Source organism: Saimiri boliviensis, chromosome 16 (assembly GCF_048565385.1).
Source record: "Saimiri boliviensis isolate mSaiBol1 chromosome 16, mSaiBol1.pri, whole genome shotgun sequence".
Taxonomy (NCBI): Eukaryota; Metazoa; Chordata; class Mammalia; order Primates; family Cebidae; genus Saimiri; species Saimiri boliviensis.
Genome location: NC_133464.1, coordinates 33567196 through 33588268, shown reverse-complemented (window position 1 = coordinate 33588268; position 21073 = coordinate 33567196). Strand labels below are relative to the sequence as shown.

General features: G+C 38.8%; 1 protein-coding gene and 1 pseudogene across 2 annotated transcripts in view; both read right to left on the bottom strand.

Moving 5' to 3' along the window:
- OBI1 (ORC ubiquitin ligase 1) overlaps positions 1–17456 on the bottom strand; it is a 44339-nt gene extending 26883 nt beyond the window's left edge. The window contains exons 1-3 of one of the 2 annotated variants that reach the window (XM_003931021.4): positions 17258–17390; positions 4395–4530; positions 2158–2249 (exon numbers count right to left, since the gene is read on the bottom strand). In XM_003931021.4, the coding sequence (XP_003931070.3) occupies positions 2158–2249; positions 4395–4530; positions 17258–17329 (300 nt within the window). In that variant the 5' untranslated portion in view covers positions 17330–17390. Of the gene's footprint in view, positions 1–2157; positions 2250–4394; positions 4531–17257 lie in introns of both variants that reach the window. The other variant, XM_074387565.1, reaches the window with a different exon arrangement.
- Positions 17457–19699: 2243 nt separating this feature from the next.
- On the bottom strand, positions 19700–20046 carry LOC101051823 (PHD finger-like domain-containing protein 5A pseudogene; annotated as a pseudogene).
- Positions 20047–21073: the final 1027 nt, after the last annotated feature.

Genomic DNA, 21073 nt, shown 5'->3' with positions numbered 1-21073 from the left:
GCATGCCTGTAATCCCAGCTACCTGGGAGGCTGAGACAGGAGAATCGCATGAACCCAGGAGGCAGAGGTTGCAGTGAGCCCAGATCGTGCCATTGCACTCCTGCTTGGGCAACAAGAACAAAACTCTGTCTCAAAAAAAACAAAAACAAAAACAAAATACCCCCCCCCCAAAAAAAAAAAACCCTTGAGGTATATTAAACTGCTTTACTGAGGGGAATTTAAAAGTACATTGAGTGGAGCAGGGTGAAAAAAAAAACGTACAGTTGGTATCCCACCCCATCCCCACCTCCACAGGGGATTGGTTCTAGGACCCTTAGGGATACCAAAATTCATGGATGCTCAAGTTCCTGATGGAAAATGGCTAGTGCTGTATTTGCATATAATCTATGTACATCCTTCCATACATTTTAAATCATCTCTAGATTATTTTTAATAACAAATACAATGACAATGTTATACAAATAGTTGGTAAACTGCATTGTTTACATAAATATATATATGTTTTTTTCAAAAATTTTCAATCTTAGTTGAATCCACAGAAGATAAACCCTTGGACATGGAGGGCTGACTGTACAGTTATCAAGATGATCGTGCCTATAATCCCAGCACTTTGGGAGGCTGAGGTGGGTGATCACCTGAGGTCAGGAGTTCAAGACCAGCCTGACCAACACGGTGAAACCCCATATCTACTAAAAATATAAAAAATTGGCTGGGTGTCGTGGCAGGCACCTGTAGTCCCAGCTACATGGTGGTTGGGGCAGAAGAACTGCCAGAACCCAGGAGGCAGAGGTTGCAGTAAACTGAGATTGCACCATTTGCACTCCCACCTGGGTGACTGAGTGAGGTTGTCTCCAAAAAAACCCACAAAGATTGTTAGGGTTTTGTTTGATATTTATATTTTCACTTCTATATCTGAAGTATGAGTGAAACCATCTATCATTTCAGAATAATACCTGTAGCTAATTTTTGATTTTTTACTTTTCTGGATTCTAGTTCTTCAATTACTACTATGACTATTGCAAGTATTAGCTTTCCCACTCTGGAACTATTTATTATCTTAAAACCAGTCGCTAAACATTTGGGTTAGAACTCCTTACTATAATGTCATTTATTCGTCTATAATAAATGTCACCTTAAACTGAGGTTATTAAAAATTCTGTTAGAAAATAAACTCCCAAGTAGCTCAAGTGATCTCCCAAAGGATTAATTTGTTTACTAAGTATGATAAATATTCATTATATAAAAATACATTTTAGCATTCAATGTCACACAGATAGTACTACTTAGTGTTTTAAATTGCAATACATTTCAAGTTATATAGCATTTTTATAAAACAAACAAATTCATATATGTGGGGAACACATAAATGACTAAACACATATTCAATCATGTATTTATGCCCTACTGCGTTCCAAAAATTTTTGAGGCAGTTGAAGTAGCTTCCATGTATACAGTTTAACTGAAAGATATTTTGAGTCAAAAGAGGGGATTGATAATATCTTCCTCTTTAGTCAATGTAAAAAGACAACTGGGCCTAATATATATTATTTAAAAGTGTATGTATTCTATTAGCGTGAATTTATTTGTAAAAGTAGCATCACTATGTCCAATCAGCCTGTTAATTCACCTTTAGACAATAACTAGCAAATAGCATGTTTCACACTAAAATCTCTGTGTGGCAGTTGACATAAGGTATAGTATTTACTAGAATTGATCAGGTTTAAAATCATCAGTAAAGTAACAGGCAAAAGCAAATGATGACTGTAGAGGTCAGACAGGCTTTCACAAGATTTTCTTTTTCTCCCAACTTTTTGAGGAAGCAAATATAAAATGACATGTCTGTAGAGGTACAAATTTTAACTTAAAGAAAAAAAAAGAAATGCTGTCATCTGCTCCTTTTTTCTGGAATCCCATTCCCCCTTTCCTTGGTACTGAAAGGAAAAAAATAAAGCAAAAAAACTCTTTATTTAAAATAGGAAAGGGAAAAAGAATTTATCAAGTAAGTGTGTGTGTGTGTGTGTGTGTGTGTGTGTGTGTTTTAAATAGGTATTTAAAGTTTCATTGGATATTTAGTCTAAGAAGTCTGGGGCCTGAGGTAGATCAATTTTTACCTTGAATTCATTGCTGACAGAATTTTAAACTTCAATTAATGTTTACCTCATATTCTCTGTGTAGTAATTCAAATCTAGTTTTCCGAAGATGCTTCCTGACTGTATGGCTTAGCGTAGGTTCACTTTCACTTGTTCCTCCTATAGGAAAAAAACAATTCTAATTTTTCATCCTAATTCAGGCAGAATGAAAATGAACCTTTTCCTTATTGTTTTATATAGCTTTCCAGCTTAGTATCTACCCTTTCCCTTATACACTTGGGGCTAACATCTAGGCCTTTTGACTACCGAATCCTTAGAAAAAATAAATATCAAGTAATACCGTAAGAAATGCCTTCAGTAATACATCATATTGTGTTTACATATCTATATATCTTATCACAGCAAATTCAGTGGAGGAAAGGGCTATATATTATCACATTTAGATTACTTTAAATTATGAAAAACAGACTATATTTAAATAATAAAATCAATTATTACCTTTACATTTAACCAAAATATTATAAAAAAAATATATTCCTGCAATATACGTATGTAGTTAGATTAATGTTATCTTTTCATGGATTCTAACAACCTAGTTACCATGGATTATAAGTCATGGTATTAATTGTATATCATGACTTGTTACAAATGCACTCACAATGAATTCTTCCCAAGAGCTCTTCACTGATGCTGTGGTTACCTTCTTTGTACTTCTTAGCATTATAATAATAGCAAAGGTATTTTACAGGTTTTTTTTTTTTTTCAGGATATTCTATCCAAATGCAAAAATGGATGAACTATTTTCCTTGAGAGAATTTATGAAATATCACTTAGGTATGAATAAAAAAGGTAGGACATGGACGGGATAAGAAGAAAAACAGGGGTTAAATATTCAAATCATCAAAGCTCATATTCTACAAGAAAAGAATTGACTCCTTGGTGAAATTCAGCAGGTAAAACAAACAAACAAAAAAACAGAGGTTAACCCCACAGCATGCAACAAAGCAGAGAATTAGTCCTCTACCAGATTTCACCCAGGTACCAAAGCCAACTCTGATTCCTCCTATAGGTCTCTTATTTCCTAAGTCCTACTAGTTCTTTTTTTTTTGCTCTGTAGCACATATATTCCTATTTCCCTTGTAAAAATCTTTTAAATCCATTTTCCCTAACTTGGTACTATTACAATGGCTTCTTAAGTTTTCTGAAAGATGTTTTCTATATTTGGCTAATTATAGATTCACTTTCAATTTTTCCTATAGCAAAAACAAGTAGAAATCATTTTAATTTTTGCAATCTAAAATAACTTATATGAGAATAAAAACCACACTTAAAAAAAGGCTCTTTAAAATTTTCTTTTTCAAGGATCCTCTAGTTCAAGTTTTATTCCTCCTCTGCCCCACCAATATTAGTGTGACACTGAATTTGTTTTATACCCTTAATCCAGACTTATATTTCCTATCACACCTAGGCAAAAGCCTCCTACCAGACCTACTCACAACCTGTCTAATCCTATACTCCAGCATTATTTATTACCACATGAGTAACATTTGTAAAGCACATTTTGATTCATACCACTCCTTTGCTCAAAACCATCATGCTCACTGCACCCTTCTCAATCCTAGAGCAAGTCCCTGATTTAGCTGTCATTCAACGTTCTCTGCATTAAAGTCTCAATTTACCTTTTGTTTTATTTCAATAGTCGGACCCAAAGCAGACTTTTGATCATTTCTAAAAGCATGCTCTATGTTTTCCTATATCTAAACTTTAGTTCATGTTATTCTCCCCGCAGGAAACACCCTTCTTAATTTTCATCAGTTGAAATGTCATTCATCCTTAAATTTAAATGTCCAGCTTAAAGGCCACCTACTTTATGAAGCCCTTCTCAATGTTCTTAGCTGAAGTTTCTTCCCTGGACTCTCTGGGCTTTTCGGGGAGGCCTTAGCACTTGCTGCTTTTCTTTTGGTTCAGTTGCTAGGAGAATGTAAGTTCCATGCACCTCTCAGTGCCTTGTGCTGCTCATCCACTCATTACACAATCCATACAGTGAATGTAAGTTCCATGCACCTCTCAGTGCCTTGTGCTGCTCATCCACTCATTACACAATCCATACAGTGAATGTAAGTTCCATGCACCTCTCAGTGCCTTGTGCTGCTCATCCATACATTACACAAATTACTCATCCACTCAGCATTATGTTGGCCAAATAGCATCACTGAAAATAGTCTATTTAAGTCTTCCCCAAAATATATATTATTTGGAGATTGTTTCAAACCTATTCCTATGGGTATAAAAACAGTCCCTTACCTATAACTTCTTTGCAAGGATTTTCAGGAGTAATGGGGACTCTGCAAGCTGGACACTGGCTATTATTCTTCAACCACAAATCAATACATATCGAACAAAATACATGGTTGTTGATGCATATGACAGGCTGACGGACCTTTGAAAAAAGAAACAACACTTTTAGTACAAAACAACAGTCATAACTAGAAGGCCAAATGGTTTAGTTTGGAGCAAACTGCTCTAAACTTAAGTAGGTGTTTAAGAAGGGTTATCTAGGGCCATTAATAACACTGCTTCCTTTTACCACCTTTCTTTTTACACATGTTTAACAGAGATTCTACCTGAGATACCGGGTCATGGAGACTGAAGCTTTTGACATATAAAATGCTTTATTTTGTACCTAACCACAGAACTCATGTCAGAAAGAAAACACTTTTTGTTCCACTAAGGCTGGGACAATTTCACTCAAACTCTTCTACTTTAGCATTATGGTATAGCAGGATTAGGTTTCTGAAAATATCATTTAGCACAATCATCCATCTGATGCCTGAATCCTTTTCTCAATTCATTTCTATGTTATAGAGTAACAGCAACTAACCATTAAGCACTGGCATTTTACTAGAAACTCCCAAAAACCAAACAGTAATGAAAGCTAAAACAACCCAAAAGGCCTGAGCTTTAAACTACTCTCAAGTAGTTTATAATCTAAACAACAAACAATGCAGACAGAAACACTGAGATACACCAAATACACAAATCCTTGACTCCATTTAAACAAGCACAAATAATAATACTTACATTTATAGCCATATTTTACAAAGGGCTTTCACATGCATCTTTCACCGCCCCAACCCTTTCCATCTCTCTTTTCAAAAATACAACTCATTGTGAGGTGAACAGGGTAAATATACTTTACAAATAAGAAAACAAGGGCATGAAGAAATTAGGTAGCTTGTTCAGAGTTAATGGGGTGTTTTGACTGTGTACTAGTTTTATCAGGAGGAAAACTGAAAGAGAGAAGCTGCTTTGGTTTTCTCCTGAGCATTTATATTACCTGATATTATATATGTGTTTACATATTGATTGTCTGTCTCCCTTATCAGAATGGAAACTCATGAGAGCAAGAACTTATTTACTCTATTCATAACTAAATCTTTAGTGCCTAGAAGACAGTTTGGTGCTTAGCAGGTACTCAACAAAGATTTGTTGAAGGATTAACTGCTATTAAGATAGTATTAAGATTCAACTAGCTGGGAAAGTTGTCAGAAGAAAATAATGATTTAATGTTTTTTCAAATAGCACAAATTTAACAATACAAACAAAAATGGCATAGAAAAATGTAGTCTTTTACTTGATTTACATGGTTTCTTCACTGTGGGACTCAAAACATTTCATAGCCATTTTAAATATTTCCCTGTTCTAATAATAATTACAGTGTAGAACCCTTGTAAACTAGGAACTGGAAGCCTAGAAGGTCAATGAAAAGCAGAGTAAGTAGAGGGAGAATGAAGGGACAGAACTGCCACAAACCATTTTTTCTCGGAGAAAATCCTTGTGCTGCTCTATGTCTGCCTTAAAAGGATACTACTGAGTATTCATTAATTTGAAAGGGGTCTCTACTCTCAAAGAAATAACAGATGCATGGCTATTCATGACAGGCAGGTAGTCATTTGAGTCTCATTACAAAGAGCTCTCTGGTCTCAGTCTGGCTTTCCAAACATTTTGGTTCTCCCTTAATTATGAACACTAACCCAAGAAAACTAAACAAAGATAATGTGGAATAGATTTGAACTTCCCCTTGGAGAAACTTAATTCTAATCATTCATTTCAACTGGTTTGACAAGTCATTAAAAAAAAAAAATCATGAATCACAGGGTTTCAAACTCTTCTTCCAAAGTGCTCTTAAGCAGTAGTCAGGACTGAATGCTTATCTATAAAAGATTCCTGGTCAGAGTCTCAAGTGGCAGACAAACCTGAACTTTCTTTGCAGGTTCTATCTTTTTTGTCTCAAAAATTCATGTAATTTGCAAGTCCAGATCCAAAATATGTTCATATATGTTTTAATTTCATCTTTATGTCATGAAATCTTTTAAGAACACAAAAATCCCAAACCAAGAAGATACTGCTTTATCTATTCTGTAACTCTGCCCCCACACACACGTATACACACACACACACACACACACACACACACACACACAGACACACACACACACACACTCTCTCTCTCTCATATTCCTGCAATATTCCTGAAAATACTATGTATGCCAAAATCAGGAAGCTCACGTAAAAAGGGAAGTTATCTACTTGGACTGGTATCTCCTTTTACAGATCATACACTAAAGTGGAAAAGACAAGAAAAGTGGATTTCACACAAGGTAAAAATCAAGAATTCTGTTTCAGCCATGTTAAATTTGTGATGCTAAGCTCATTTTTAACTGGACAAGTTCAGCAAGGCAGGTTTCGAGTCACTGGCACCAAACATATGAGCATGTAAAGCCAAAGGACCAGAGGAGATCCCCTGAATTAACAAAACAGCTGGAAAACGGAAGGCAGTCCAGCAAGCAAAGGAAGAGGAAGAGCAACCAGCAGAGGAAATTGACAAGAAGGGGGCCTGTGATATAGGAAAGAAGAATATGTTATTACAAAAGTCAAGGCAAGAAAGTTTTTCGAGAGAGACAGTGGCCAGATGAGTAAAATATTGATGACAGACTGAGTTTGATGTGTGCTGAGATGTGATTATGGGATTTAACTACTTGGAAGTCACAGTGATCAGTTACTAACAAGCACTGTTTCAGTGAATGGTGGGGATGGAAACCTGACTGGAGGTTGAAAGACAATGAAAGATGAAGTCAAGACAGAAAACACAGACAATTCTTTAATGTTTTGCTGTAAAGGAGAGGGCATAAAAATGAGACCATGGTTAGGAATGCCAATGGGAATGACAAAGAGGGTATTAGTAATGGAGGAGGAGTGGTAGAGGTATTACAGCAATAGGTAGCAAAGTCCCTAAGAAGTCAAGAAGGGAAAGGGATCCAAAGCACAAAGGGTGATCTTGGCTTACATGGGAGTGAGGGTTTGTCTTCCTTTTGCAACAGAAGGGAAAGTAGATATGACAAGAAATACAAAGGGGTTGGAAGATCTGTTGATGGAAAGATGAGGAAATACATGTTTCAACTTTCTCAGCTGCTTATCTTTTGTCATTAAATATGAGGTGAGGTTATCAGCTGAAAATGAGAAGGCAGGTTGGTTACAGATTTGAGAAAACAGGAGAATAGAATAAAGCAGTAATTTTGAAAAATGAGAAAGCAAATTTATTACGGATATGTAGTAGGATTGCTATATATTGTTGAGTTCCTCTTCCAGGTCTGTGGTTTCTAATGCAAAGTAAGATCAATTAACATAGGTGTGTATTTTTCTTATCAATATTTAGCTGTGCAGATTCAGGCAGGAAGTAGATGAGTAGTTTGGTTTATCCACTGTTGGGGTTTTGCCAACCAGGGAGAGACAGCAACTGATGATAACAAATGACCACGATTAATAAAGCAAACAAGTGGTAATGATGACATAATAAACGATGACCACAAATAATAAAGCAAACAAGTGGTAATGATACATAAGTGGTAATGATGACAGTGAAAAAGTGATAGAGTCAACAAAAATGTCTCGATAAGGCTGAAGTAATGGTGGAGAGTAAGTATGATGGAGACAGGATCAGAGAGTGGGATGCTTACAGTCTAGATATTAAAGGTGGTGTAACTGCTTTTTCTAACATTTTGTCCTGGGCCATCTTATCAGATATGTTCTATTTACTCTCACAATCTCTTGTGTCACATGTCATTAACATCTATTCTATGCTGACAACTCTCAAGTCTCCCTCTGTAACTGGACCTCAGTAAGTGGCAGAGCTTAGGCTCTGACAGACAAACCTGAGGCCAACTCCAGTTCTGCCATTTATGGAGCAGTCTGACCTTGGGTAAGCCCTTTAGCTACGGTGGGCATCGGTTTCTGCCTCTGAAAACTGTGGTTTCACCTAGTAACCTTTTTATTCAGGTGTTAACATAATATAATGGATGTTAGCATGGACACTTCCACATAGCTATACCTCAAAAAACATAATAATATACTATACATAATAAAACATGTTACTATATTCAAGTAATAAATAAAACATAATATAATAAACGTAACATAATAAAACATAATATAATAAACATAATAAACATAACATAATAAACATAACATAAATAATAAATAAATAAACATAACATAATATATAAACATAACATAATATACTAAAACATAATAATATTACTATATTCAAGTGCCCAGGAGCCAACTACAAATAAGGATCCTGTAGCTGATTCAACCATAACATGTCCAAAATCAAACTTGGCCTCCTCTACACACATGCATGCCCTCTCACCTAAGTTAATAATGAGATCACTACTTCTCCACCTGAGCTACAACAAAGCTGTCTCTAAATCACGTTTTTTTTTTGGTTTTTTTTTTGAGACAGAGTCTTGCTCTGTCATCCAGGCTGGAGTGCAGTGGCACAGTCTCAGCTCACTGCAGCCTCTGCCTCCTGGGTTCAATCAATTCTCCTACCTCAGCCTGCTGAGTAGCTGGGACTTAGAGGCGCATGCCACCACGCCTGGCCAATTATTGTATTTTTAGTAGAGATGGTTTCACCATGTTGGCCTGCATGGTCTGGATCTCCTGCCCTTGTGATCCGCCCACCTCAGCCTCCCAAAGTGCTAGGATTACAGGTGTGAGTCACCGTGCCCGGCTTTTGAATCACTCTTTTTATTTATCCTTACATCCACATTGTCATCAGATGCTGGTATTATAAAGTCTAAGAAGCCACAGAATTGAAGATTTACCAATATTTTATGTATCACCAAAAAAAAAAGAAAGACTCTCAATTACAATTGTTAAGATACAACCAGATTTCAGAGACGTTACATAATTTGAAAAAAAGATGTACATCTCAGAATAGCCAAAACATGACAAATCTACCTCCAAATGTTCTTCTACCTCTCATCTACCCTTTCCTTTGCATCCTCACCCCAATGAGTTTAAGGTTCTCATTCTTTTATGTTTGATCTACTGCAATGACTACCTCCCTAGATTCCAAATGTTCATTTCAGTACACCTTTCACAACGATGCCAGAGTTGCCTTCCTAAAACATGAAAGAGCAGCTTTCACTCCTCTCCTACAAAACAGCAGTGACTTTCCTGCTGATAGCTGTAGGTATAGCCTTCAAAAAACATAATCTAGTTTTTAAACAGCCATTTCCTTTGACCTACCATTTCAACATTTGGCACAATGCACACTTCAACCTCACAAATCTACTTGTGTTCACCAAAAAGAACATTGGGGGCTCCCTGTTCATGGGGCTCCCTACTTAATGGAGCTCCCATTTCTTAGCTTGACGTATCCCCCTGGTCTCTCCATCCTCCCCAAACAATAATTTAAAAAAAAAAAAATCCTTCCCTCCTTTTAAGACGCAAATAAAATGCTACCTCCTTTGCAAGGCCTTTACTCATCTTTTTCAGAATTAACCAAGCAGTCTTTGTTTATTTATTTAATGTTCACCTCTTTCTGCATTATGCTGTACTTAGAAACCGTTTACATCCTGTCTGCCTTATTAGATTTCAGGCTCACTGGCAGCAGGGTGAGCCTTCTCATCTCTAACAGCAACTATAAGATTAATAAAAGTGAATTTTGATGTACTATAATGAAAGGCTGAGATAATAATCCTGAAAGTGTTTCAAGAAGCAAAAGGTCAATGACTACTGTCAAACTGTGAAAAAGCAGAAGATTAACCTCCCCATTTAATAGGCCAAAATGATATGGAACCACCACCACAGGCAGACTGCTTGGGACTGTATGCTAACAGTCATTAACAATGTGACCCACAGGAAAATTTTCTTCACTTTTGGACACCCAGTATTATCACCACTTTTGTGTTAGACACTTCCTTTTTTTTTTTTTTTTTTTTTTTTTTTTTTTTTTTTTTGAGACGGAGTTTCATTCTTGCTACCCAGGCTAGAGTGCAATGGCGCGATCTCGGCTCACTCGCCTCCTGGGTTCAGGCAATGCTCCTGCCTCAGCCTCCTGAGTAGCTGGAATTACAGGCGTGAGCCACCGCGCCCGGCCTCATGTTGGACACTTTCTGAAACAGCTGACTAATTCATTTCTTTGGAAATGAACATTGGAATGAGTGTTTATCAGATGATGAATTCTAGACAATGGAATAATTTATCTTAGAAGAACTGAAATTTCTAAAGAACTACTAAAACACGTTACTTGTTATATATTTACTGTAACCAGTGATAGCAAAATACAAAGAATCTAGTACCCATCCTCTTCTACCCAAACCGTGCTCTATACAATACCAACACACACACACACGATTTTAATAAGATCTTCCCAAGACAAAAAAAGTCATCATTTGCCACATTATTAGAATTTCTATCCAATTGACTCTCAAATGAGACCTGTGGAAATAAAACAGTACTCATGAAATAAAAATACAAGACAAAAATGGCAATGGTAAGTAACATATAATTCCAAACTCAACTGGAGTAAGCATATTAAAGTGGTATCCTAGGGAGTGATCCCCAACTTTTTTGGCACTGGTTTCGTGTAAGACAATTTTTTCCACAGATTGGGGACATTCACCTCAGAACATCAGGTGTTAGAATCTCATAAGAAGCACACAATCTAGATTCCTTGCATATTTAGTTCACAATTGGGTTTGTGCTCCTATGAAAATCTAAAGATGCCTCTGATCTGATAGGAAGCGGAGCTCAGATGGTACTGCTACCTCACTCCCTACTCAGCTCCTGACAGGTCACTGACTGACCAGTACCAGACATGGACCGGAGACTCCTATCCTAGGGTGTATACCCCAGGTGTAAAGAATGGGCCCTTCTTACCGGAATAGGCCTAAGAGGGCAGTCCTTAACCCTTCACAATCTGTTACTCTACTCTGATATTTAATTTCTTTTCAAGATGTTTCAGTCTCAAGAGACTCCATGCTACCACCAAATACCCTTTCTTAAAAAAGCAAGTATACTTGGGCAGAGCCATGCCTAAAGCTGTTGTTCGTTAATATCCATATCGTCCTAGACTCACCTACTAACAGTTTTATATTGGCTTCAAATAGGGTTTCTCAACTTTGCCATTACTAACATTTTGGACTGAAGAAATTTAGCGAGGGTTAGGGGCTTTCCTTGCATATTATATGATGTTTAGCCAGCAGCATCCCTGGGCTCTACCCACCAGATGCCAGTAGCATGCCCTTGAAAACAATAAGAAATGTCTCCGGACACTGCCTAATGTCCCTGGGGGACAAAATCTACCTCCATTTAGTTAAGAATCACTAGTCTGGGATATTACCAGGAATCTTACTAATAAGCTAGTGGGGCTGTAGTAACAACTTCATTTTTAGTTGTGGAAACTGAGCGTCTAGGAAATAATGATATGGGTTATAAATGGTAGAACTAGAATTTGTACTGTATTTGATTCAACTGCAAAATCAGGTGTTCTTTCAACTTAGAAACAGTTATTTCTTCCTTGGAGCAGGGTTAGCAAACAATAATCAGGGATTAATACAGGATGATGTGCCTGGAGGAACTGAGATCCTGGACACATGGAGGTGATGGGAGCAAAGAGAGTATTCATCAACTTTACCAACTGGTCTTGCAATTATACCTACTATAAAATCAACTCCCATGCCCTTTTGGCATCCTCCCCTCACTAAAGACAAGAGCCAACTCTGCTTCTAGAAAGAATATTATTATTTTTTGCACCTTGTCAAAAATTTATGGGTTTATCTAGTGAAGAGCTTGAAAGACTATGAAAACGGATTAGTCTTCAGTGTAAAAATGACTAGGGTAGGGAATTTGGAAACTTTTAAAAATAAAATTCCTAGATAGCTCTTGGTTAAGAAATCCCGGACTCTGGGCCAGAATTTAGGTCCTAAAAACACACATACACACACAAATACACACACACACACACACGCCCCCTATGAAATAAGTAACTTAATGCCTATAGAACTGGGTCCCCATTCCTGTCTAGGTAAAAGGAGAAAAGGAGAAATGATACATCTTTTCTCTCCTACCTTCATCCCTACAAGAAATACTTTAGGATGAACTAGAATTGTTATTTGTCAAGTAAGAATGTCAGCTATTACTTAACAACTCTGATAATTACTAGGATATATCTATGATTCTTGAATTAATTTATTATACTCTATGTAAAAATACAAATATTGTTATATTTTTCTGAAAGTGACTGAATCCTTCAAACTTATTTTAAGCTGGAAAAGAGAGGAAAATGTAGAACTTGCAGTCCATATGGCTTTTCTCCAAAGTAAATTGCTTATGACAATGATGTGCAAGGCTGGTTCTTAAATCCACTCTTGGGAACTGAGAGGCAATCAGGACTCAAACATGGGCTCCATGTACTGATGTGGATGACTTGCTCGTCAATCAACAGCTTCAAGTGAACAATGATTAACGAATTGTGTCATCATAGAGTGAGGACTCTAAGTTGCATAAGGTTTTGTCCTATCTTTTCAATATTTTAAATAAACAATAAGGGTGAGAAGCATAGAGGCATCCCTGAAAGAAGGGATCCTTTTGACAGCATCCTATGGGAAACAGGATACTTCAAGACACAGGAACTCCTGTATTATAAGGAAGCTGATTTCATTTCTGGTTATTTCAGCCAGAAAGCTTGCTCTTAATATTAAGTAGAAACCTTAATTTTATGGAGCCACACAAAGCTTGATTCCCTTCCAAATGAAAACTATTTTAATTATTTAAAGATTCTCTATCATATCCATTCATTCCAGCACTATTCCAGTCCACCTACATTCCAATCCCAATTTCATTCTCTTCCAAATGCTTTCAAAATACTCTGGTTTACTGTTTATCTTAAAAGGTAGTACCCAAAACTGGACTTATAGTCAAATGAAAAATAACTGAATATGATACATTAATGCTGAAAAGCATTAGTTGCTTTGCACTTCTCTTGAGAATCTCCTTCACCCTTTCATGAAACCAACTTCGGGCCACATTTGGCTTTCACTCATGGCAAAACACATACACAGCCAATAAAAAGTATTACATGCCATAATTTGGTTTCACAGCTTGAGTCCTAATTCAAAAGATAAACCCTGGAATTATCTAGAGGTAAACTGGTTTGTAACAGCCTGGTAGCACTAGCAAATGTCACTTAACAAATACCCTGGGATAGACCATTACCACATTTTTGCTTGCTGGCCCACTAGTCTAAGAAATAGAACAAAAAATGCAAGAAGAAAAGGCAAGAAAATATGTTATACATAAATAATCCCATGGGATTGCTAACTTCCTCAGGCCACATAGAACTCTTACTTACAATATTGGCAAAGTTGCTAAAAACATTATTGGGTAGAGAGAAATTCACCTTTCACACTGAAGTAGAGACAGTTCTAAATTTTCCCATTTTAAGTGCAAAGACAAAACATTAACAGGTGAATAATTAGGCTCTCTCTCCTTTCTCTCCATCCCCATTGGCAACTATCTCTTCAAATTTAATACCCTGTCCCACCCCTCCCCCTTCATGGTATCCACTTTTTTTTTTTTTCTTTTTAAAGTGATCCTCCAGGAACAATGACCCTTAATTCTGTTGAATAATCGAAAGAGAAGATGCTAACTGTGACATCTGGGGATATATGGTGACAGTGCCACAAGAACAATTTTATTTAAAAAGAGCTAGGCACGCAGGACCTTAGGGCCATTCTCAGAAATAGCCAGAGATACTCTACGTCAGGGAAGCAGAAGTGAAACTGGGGACACAACATTTTTAGTACCTCCCAATATAATATGTGTGGAAGGGAGAGAAGCACAATCATACTGAATTTGCTTTCACTATACAAAAGGCAAGAGTCATGAACCAGCTGAAAATTCTGGACGTACTCTGACAACTTCCAGAGCACACAAGTCTCATTTAGTTGGGAATGCAAATCTTCATTTAGAAGAACAATTACCGGGCTGGGCACAACATGGTGGCTCATGCCTGTAATCCCAGCATTTTGGGAGGCCAAGGCAGGAGGATCACAAGGTCTGGCGTTCAAGACCAGCCTGGCCAAGATGGTGAAACTCCATCTCTACTAATAATACAAAAATTAGCTGGGTGTGGTGGTGGGTGCCCATAATCCCAGCTATTTGGTAGGCTGAGGCAGAGAACTATTTGCACCCGGGAGGCGGAGGTTGCAGTGAGCTGAGATTGAGCACTCCAGCCTGGTTGACAGCAAGACTCTGTCTCAAAAAAAAAAAAAAAAAAAAGAACAATTACTGGAAAAGGCTGATTTACTCCATTTGAGGGCTGGCCTCAACGTCTAAAGTCTAACAGCTTTGTGCCAAACTTTATGCTAAACTTTTTGCACATGCTTTGTTTCATCTTCTGAAAACTGAAAGTATGGAAAGTTGATGCTATTACCATATTTCTACTGTTACAGATAAGGAAACAGAGGCTCAAAGGAGTGAAGTAACTTGTTAAAGGTTGTATGACTGGCAAGTGCTAGAATCTAGATGAAAACCCAGCTAGTCTGAAGGCAGAACTCAGGCTTTCAGTCACCATACCTATCTGCTTCCACAGTACCTGGGGGGAACAAACGGGGGTGCCTGTTCAAAAATCCTTAATCTTTTTTATTTTTTTTTCGAGACAGAGTTTCACTTCTGTTGCCCAGGATGGAGTGCAATGGGGCAATCTTGGCTCACTGCAACCCTGCCTCCTGGGTTCAAGTTATTCTCCTGTCTCAGCCTCCCAAGTAGCTGGGATTACAGGCACGCGTCACCACACCCGGCTAATTTTATATTTTTAGTAGAGAAGGGTTTTCTCCATGTTTATCAGGTTGGTGGTCTCGAACTCCCGACCTCAGGTGATCCGCCTGCCTTGGCCTCCTAAAGTGCTGAGATTCTCTTTTTCTCTTTATTGTCTGATTTTTATTTTAGAATAAAGTTAACCAATACAGGGAAAAAAAAAAAAAAAAAAAAACTAACTAAAAGTGCCTACTGGCATGGATGAGGTTACATGAATGTTTTAGGAAATAACCTGAAGACAAATGATAATGATAGAGGTTCAACCATGAAGACTCTAAGCCTTAGTATTCTGAAGACACAAATGATAATGTAGAGGTTCAACCACAAAGACTCTAGGTTTGCCAAGCCTATCTCAAAGCATTAGTGTGAAGACTAAAAATAATATATGCATACAAAAGCATTCTGTAATCTAGATGAAATCTAGATTACAGAATGTAATGGCAAATCACTATATTCTATGAGGTATCACTTTTGTTAAATACAAAAAGTATAGGTTTGGTAAATCAAACAGAACACATTGTCAACACAATGCAAAAGACAGCCTATTAACTAATGGAAATTACGTATAATGTGTACAAAATTACTTCCCAAGAATATTTTCATCAGCCGTTAAAGCTAGTGTTGGAGGAACTTAACTGAGAATTTAATACATGTTTCCAGGAACTTTATGTTAGGAGCCAAATGTAGACTGTGGCAAATAGAAACATCGCTTCTTCCCTCCCACTAGCCATGCAGGCAGGCAGTAAGGAGCCAAATGTAGACTGTGGCAAATAGAAACATCGCTTCTTCCCTCCCCCTAGCCATGCAGGCAGGCAGTAAATAGCAGCAAATACCAGCTCAAACACCACCCTCCAGGAGGTCGTCCTAGATCTCTCCAGTCAGAATTGATCAAGCCATCCCCTATATATGATCTCCCAGCACATTTGCTATTTCATTGGCATTTCATTCTGACTGATATCAAGAATTATCAGTTGCTTCCAATCCTGACTTTCTTCTACTTTTTGAACCCAGTAAATTCACACAGAACTTCAAACACCTAATGCAGATCGTTTTGGCTGGCACTCAAAAGCTTGCTCTGGAAGTTTGTGTAAGTTTCAGACTGCGCTGGGGGTGTGGGGGGAGAGGACTAAACACACACCCAGACACACCACAGACGTAGAAATAATTCAGGGTGGAAAAAATTTGCTGATTGTATCTTTCCGCCTCGATCTCTGCGGTAAAGAAATGCTCTTTAAAACACCGAAAGGGAAGCACAAATGGAAATCAAAGTGAGGAATGCATTAGAAAGTTCCAAACTCCATTTCTAAATCAGAACCACTTTCCCCCTCTTGTTTTACAAACACATTAGGCACCTCTCGCATCACAAAGAGAGAGTATTCTATCTCCTCACTGACCTACTCTTTAAGTTAAAGGCCACACCTCTTATTCTGAATACCCAGGAACACTATTTACTTTTCAAACTAGGAACTCAAAGCAAACGTCGTCCTCCAGCCTAGGACAGGAAAAGGCCCTTAAGGGGTCTTGGAAATGGCAAAGACTCAATACACAGCACTGTAGGCCCCAGACTATGAACACTAGTTATACAGAGGACTAAGGAGCCCGGGGTGAAGCTCACAGGAAATGTGTTTTAATGGGCTTCACTACACGCCACGCGAGGCTGCACAGGGTAGTGAAATATTGCTGAAATGCATTTCTGATGGGCCCTCCTTCCAGGCCAGCGTCCTGCCCGTGAGGCTGCGGGCGGTGGCAGGGCCGGTTCGCCGCCCTCCCTCCAACCACCGGCCGCTGTCACCCTCCTCCGAAAGGCGCCTAGATGAAACCATTAATCACGGCGCGCGGCCCCAGTCTCCCAGGACGCGGCCTCCCAGCAAGAACGCGTGTTAGCGTTTTCTCCCATCTCGGCGCCTTACGCCCCTTCCCCGCCCCCGCAGGAGACCGCCCTCGGCCCGGGAGAGAGACTTCATATCCCGTTTTATCGCTGTGCCCGCAATCACCATTACCTTCCCCAAGCAAATGTGGCACGTGATGGGCAGAGTAAGCGACAACGTAACATTCTGCACGGTGTGAGCCATGGCAGCGTTCAGAATCCCGCCAACACGGAAGTCCCGCCGACCTACTGCGACTCCTCGCTAGCACGGGACACACGGGCCGGGTACGGCGGCCGGGCAGGGCCATTTAACCCGCCCAGGAGAGAAAACGAAAACGCGCTTTCGAAACGAGCGACCTCCAAGACATTTCCCTTTCATTAAAAAAAAAAAAAAGAAAGAAAGAAAGAAAAAGAAAATCACTGGTTAGGGAGCTGAAAGGTTCCTGCGAATGGGTAGGAAGGTAGTTTACTACCAGCATCGAGGATCTTGGAAAATCTAAAGGAAAGCGTAGTAGTGGAGGGAGGAGAGGAAGGTAACAGACGATTTTTTAAAATCCCCGAATTCTTTTCGGGGATTTGATGGGGTGAAGGATGGAGAGTTTTTCGCCTAGTTATTAAACCCAACACAGTCCGTCAACACAGCGCAATCAAAACATAAAGAGAATAAACGTTATCTACACATTTTAATTTTTTCAAAACTACTTTCCACCACTTCCAGTTTTCTTTCCACTCAAATAATATAACGTGCTTCCAGAGGGCACAACAGTTCACTTAAGAAAACAGTGATTGTCGGCCAGGCGCGTAGGCTCACGCCTGTATTCCCAGCACTTTGGAAGGCTGAGGTGGGCAGACCACAAGGTCAGGAGTTCGAGACCAGCCTGGCCAATATGGTGAAACCCTGTCTCTACTAAAAAATACAAAAATTAAACTGAGTGTGGTGGCGTGCACCTGTAGTCCGAGCTACTCAGGAGGCCGAGGTGGGAGAATCGCTTGAACCCGGCAGGCAGAGGTTGCAGTGAACCAAGATTGCGCTGCAGCACTCCTGCCTGGGTGACAGAGCAAGACTACGTCTCAAAAAAAAAAAAAAAAAAAAAAAAAAAGCAAAGAAAGAAGAAAAACAGTGATTGTCTTCTTATCTGTGTCCGAGATGATCTGGATACATTTAATTGCAGCTTTTCCTGAAAACAGGCTTTCACTGTGGGCTTTTCTGGGTAATGTCTTCATTTCACGTGCATGGTTGGACATGAAGTGTGCCACTGTGTTGTTGAACCCTAAGGGAGAATTTGTGAGGTTATAAATTAGCGCTTCCTACCAATAAAAAAGAAAAAAACCTAAAAGTTCCTAAATTCATCTCAAACGCAGTATAACAGATTTGGAATTTATCTGCAACTTACTTTAAGAGAAGAGCTGATGTGATAAATTATGCTAACAAATACAACCTGTGAGTTGAGAGATTTAAAAACAAGACCACTGGGACAACTTTTAACTAATCTTTCTGAAAAAGTGATGGTATGACTTCAAGAAGCAACCTCATCCTTAAGAGAAATGGGTTCTGGACTTGGGCTGCTCCAGCAGAAATCCCCAACCCCCCACAACAACTTCTACCTAAATGGTAGCTCCACGGCTTCAGGCATTTTTTGTTTTGTTTTGTTTTTTGAGACAGAGTCTAGCTCTGTCACCCAGATTGGAGTGTAGTGGTGCCAACACAGCCACCTCCCAGGCTCAAGTGATCCCATTGGCCTGCCTCAGCCAGCCTCGTAAGTAGCTGGATTACAGGCAAGCACCACGACGCCGGGCTAATTTTTGTATTTTTAGTAGAGACAGGGTTATACCATGTTGGCCAGGCTGGTCTCCAACTCCTGACCTCAAGTGATCTGCCTGCCTTGAGGGTAGGGGAGTGGTTTTCCCATGTTATCCAGGCTGGTCTCGAACTCCTGGGCTCAGTGGATCACCCTCCTTGGCCTACCAAAGTGCTGGGATTACAGGCATGAGCACTATTCTACCTTTTTTTTTTTTTTTAAATAAACACCAACTTTATTAATATAATAGCAACAGAAAAGGTTTCCAATTTCTACGAAAGAAATAACATAACACCAGCACAAGTGTTTAAAGAGTAAATGCCTACATTTCTTGTTCTGACAGCTTCCCACCACACGACGAAGGTTCCTCAAAGACAGTTGCCGCCAGAGCTGCTGCAGGAACATGTTTTTCCCTGGGCATAGCTTCACAGTCAACTCCTCAAACAGAAGACTAAAATATTATTTCTTTTTAGAAGATCTTGGTTGTGGAAGAACATATCGATATGGAGAGAAGATCTTTGCTTCTCAAATTCAAGAAACACTACTAACTAATGTATCAATTTTTCTCTGATACAGTGTGCCAGAGTGCTCTGCGAAGACTCCTTTTCCATCCATACCACATGTCTGGGTGAGAGGAGAGTGGCAAGCTGCCAGTACACGAGCAGGCAGTCCTGGTGATGCCCTGTGCTCTGCTCCCTTTCTGCTGGTAGTAGTAGGCATCTTTTCTGGTAGCTGCAGCAGCTTGATGTGGGGGGAAGGAAGGGGCCACCGACCAATCACCTCTTCTTGAAGCCATATTTTTTGCAGTCATAGAAGAGATCTGTCTTAGAGCTCCCCAAATTAACAATCTCTGGGCAGCCATCTCTATCCTTCTCCTGGATGCTACACTCCTTACAATAATAGGCATCAGAGACACCAGGGCCTCCACAGATCACACAGCGTCCCTGGTAAGATTCATAGTTACACTCATCACATACGCGCACCAGAGTGCAGGGACACACATAGGAGTCACAAATCACACACTTGCCATCATATTTTTCACACAGTCTTCCGATGGCAACACCAGCCTGCTTGCGGCAAAAGATCAAATCAGGATGATGTTTAGCCATAGTTCCCAACGAAGCCGGCCGCCGGCCTGTCTACTTCTTTCTATGAGATCAACTTTGTTAGAGTGTACATGTGAGATCATGTGGTAATTGTCTTTCTGTGTCTGGCTTATTTCACTCAACACAACGTCCTCCAAGTTTATCCATGTTGTTGCAAATGACAGGATTTTATTATTTTTTATGGCTCAATAGTATTCTATTGTAAAGACATTTCTTTTTGAAACCACATTTTCCATTACGTAATGGGGCAAGTCCATTCCTTGTAATCATCTTTTTGATGGGTGCCAATACCTAGTCACAAAGATAATTTTAAAAATCGTGTCCTGCATTTTAAGTAAATTTTACAAATGTAGACTATGTCTAATTTCTCTTTCCACATTTCATACCATTGTCACAGCTTCTCAGTGTTTTAGTGTGCTATCCATACAGCTATTTCTATGCTGATCACATTGTATTATAGTTGGTTATGTGTTTGTCCTCACAACAGACTATGTTTCTTGAGGTCAGGGATAGCAACCAATTTATCTAATATCTGTAAAAGGTTACTGTTCCACGAATAGTAATATTCTCCTTTGCTACAGCCTACCTTTATAATAAACTGAGGCTGTTTTATTTTTATTTTATCTTTACTTGTTTTTCATCTTAAAATGGAAGATTCTATTGCTTTTTTGAGAATCATAAAAATAACACATGCTCATTTTAAGACAAAATAAGCCATTAAAAAATATATAAAATAATAAGCAAAAGTTCCTCTGTACTTCTGCCTCACCTCTGTATCCAGTGTGGAAATCACTATTAACCTTTTAGAACATATCCTTACAAACATACTAATTCATCTATTTATTCATACGAATACATCTAAGCACAAACAAGGTCAATAGCATAACATACCTGCTTTATTCACTTAGTGTATTATGGATTAATACACACATACACTCACACATGGACACACATATCCAAATAATATTGTTAGCAATGTAGATTGATTAGGACTCTTCCCTGGTCCAGATTGATGCCAGTCTAGATCCCAGGCTTTGCTTTTAA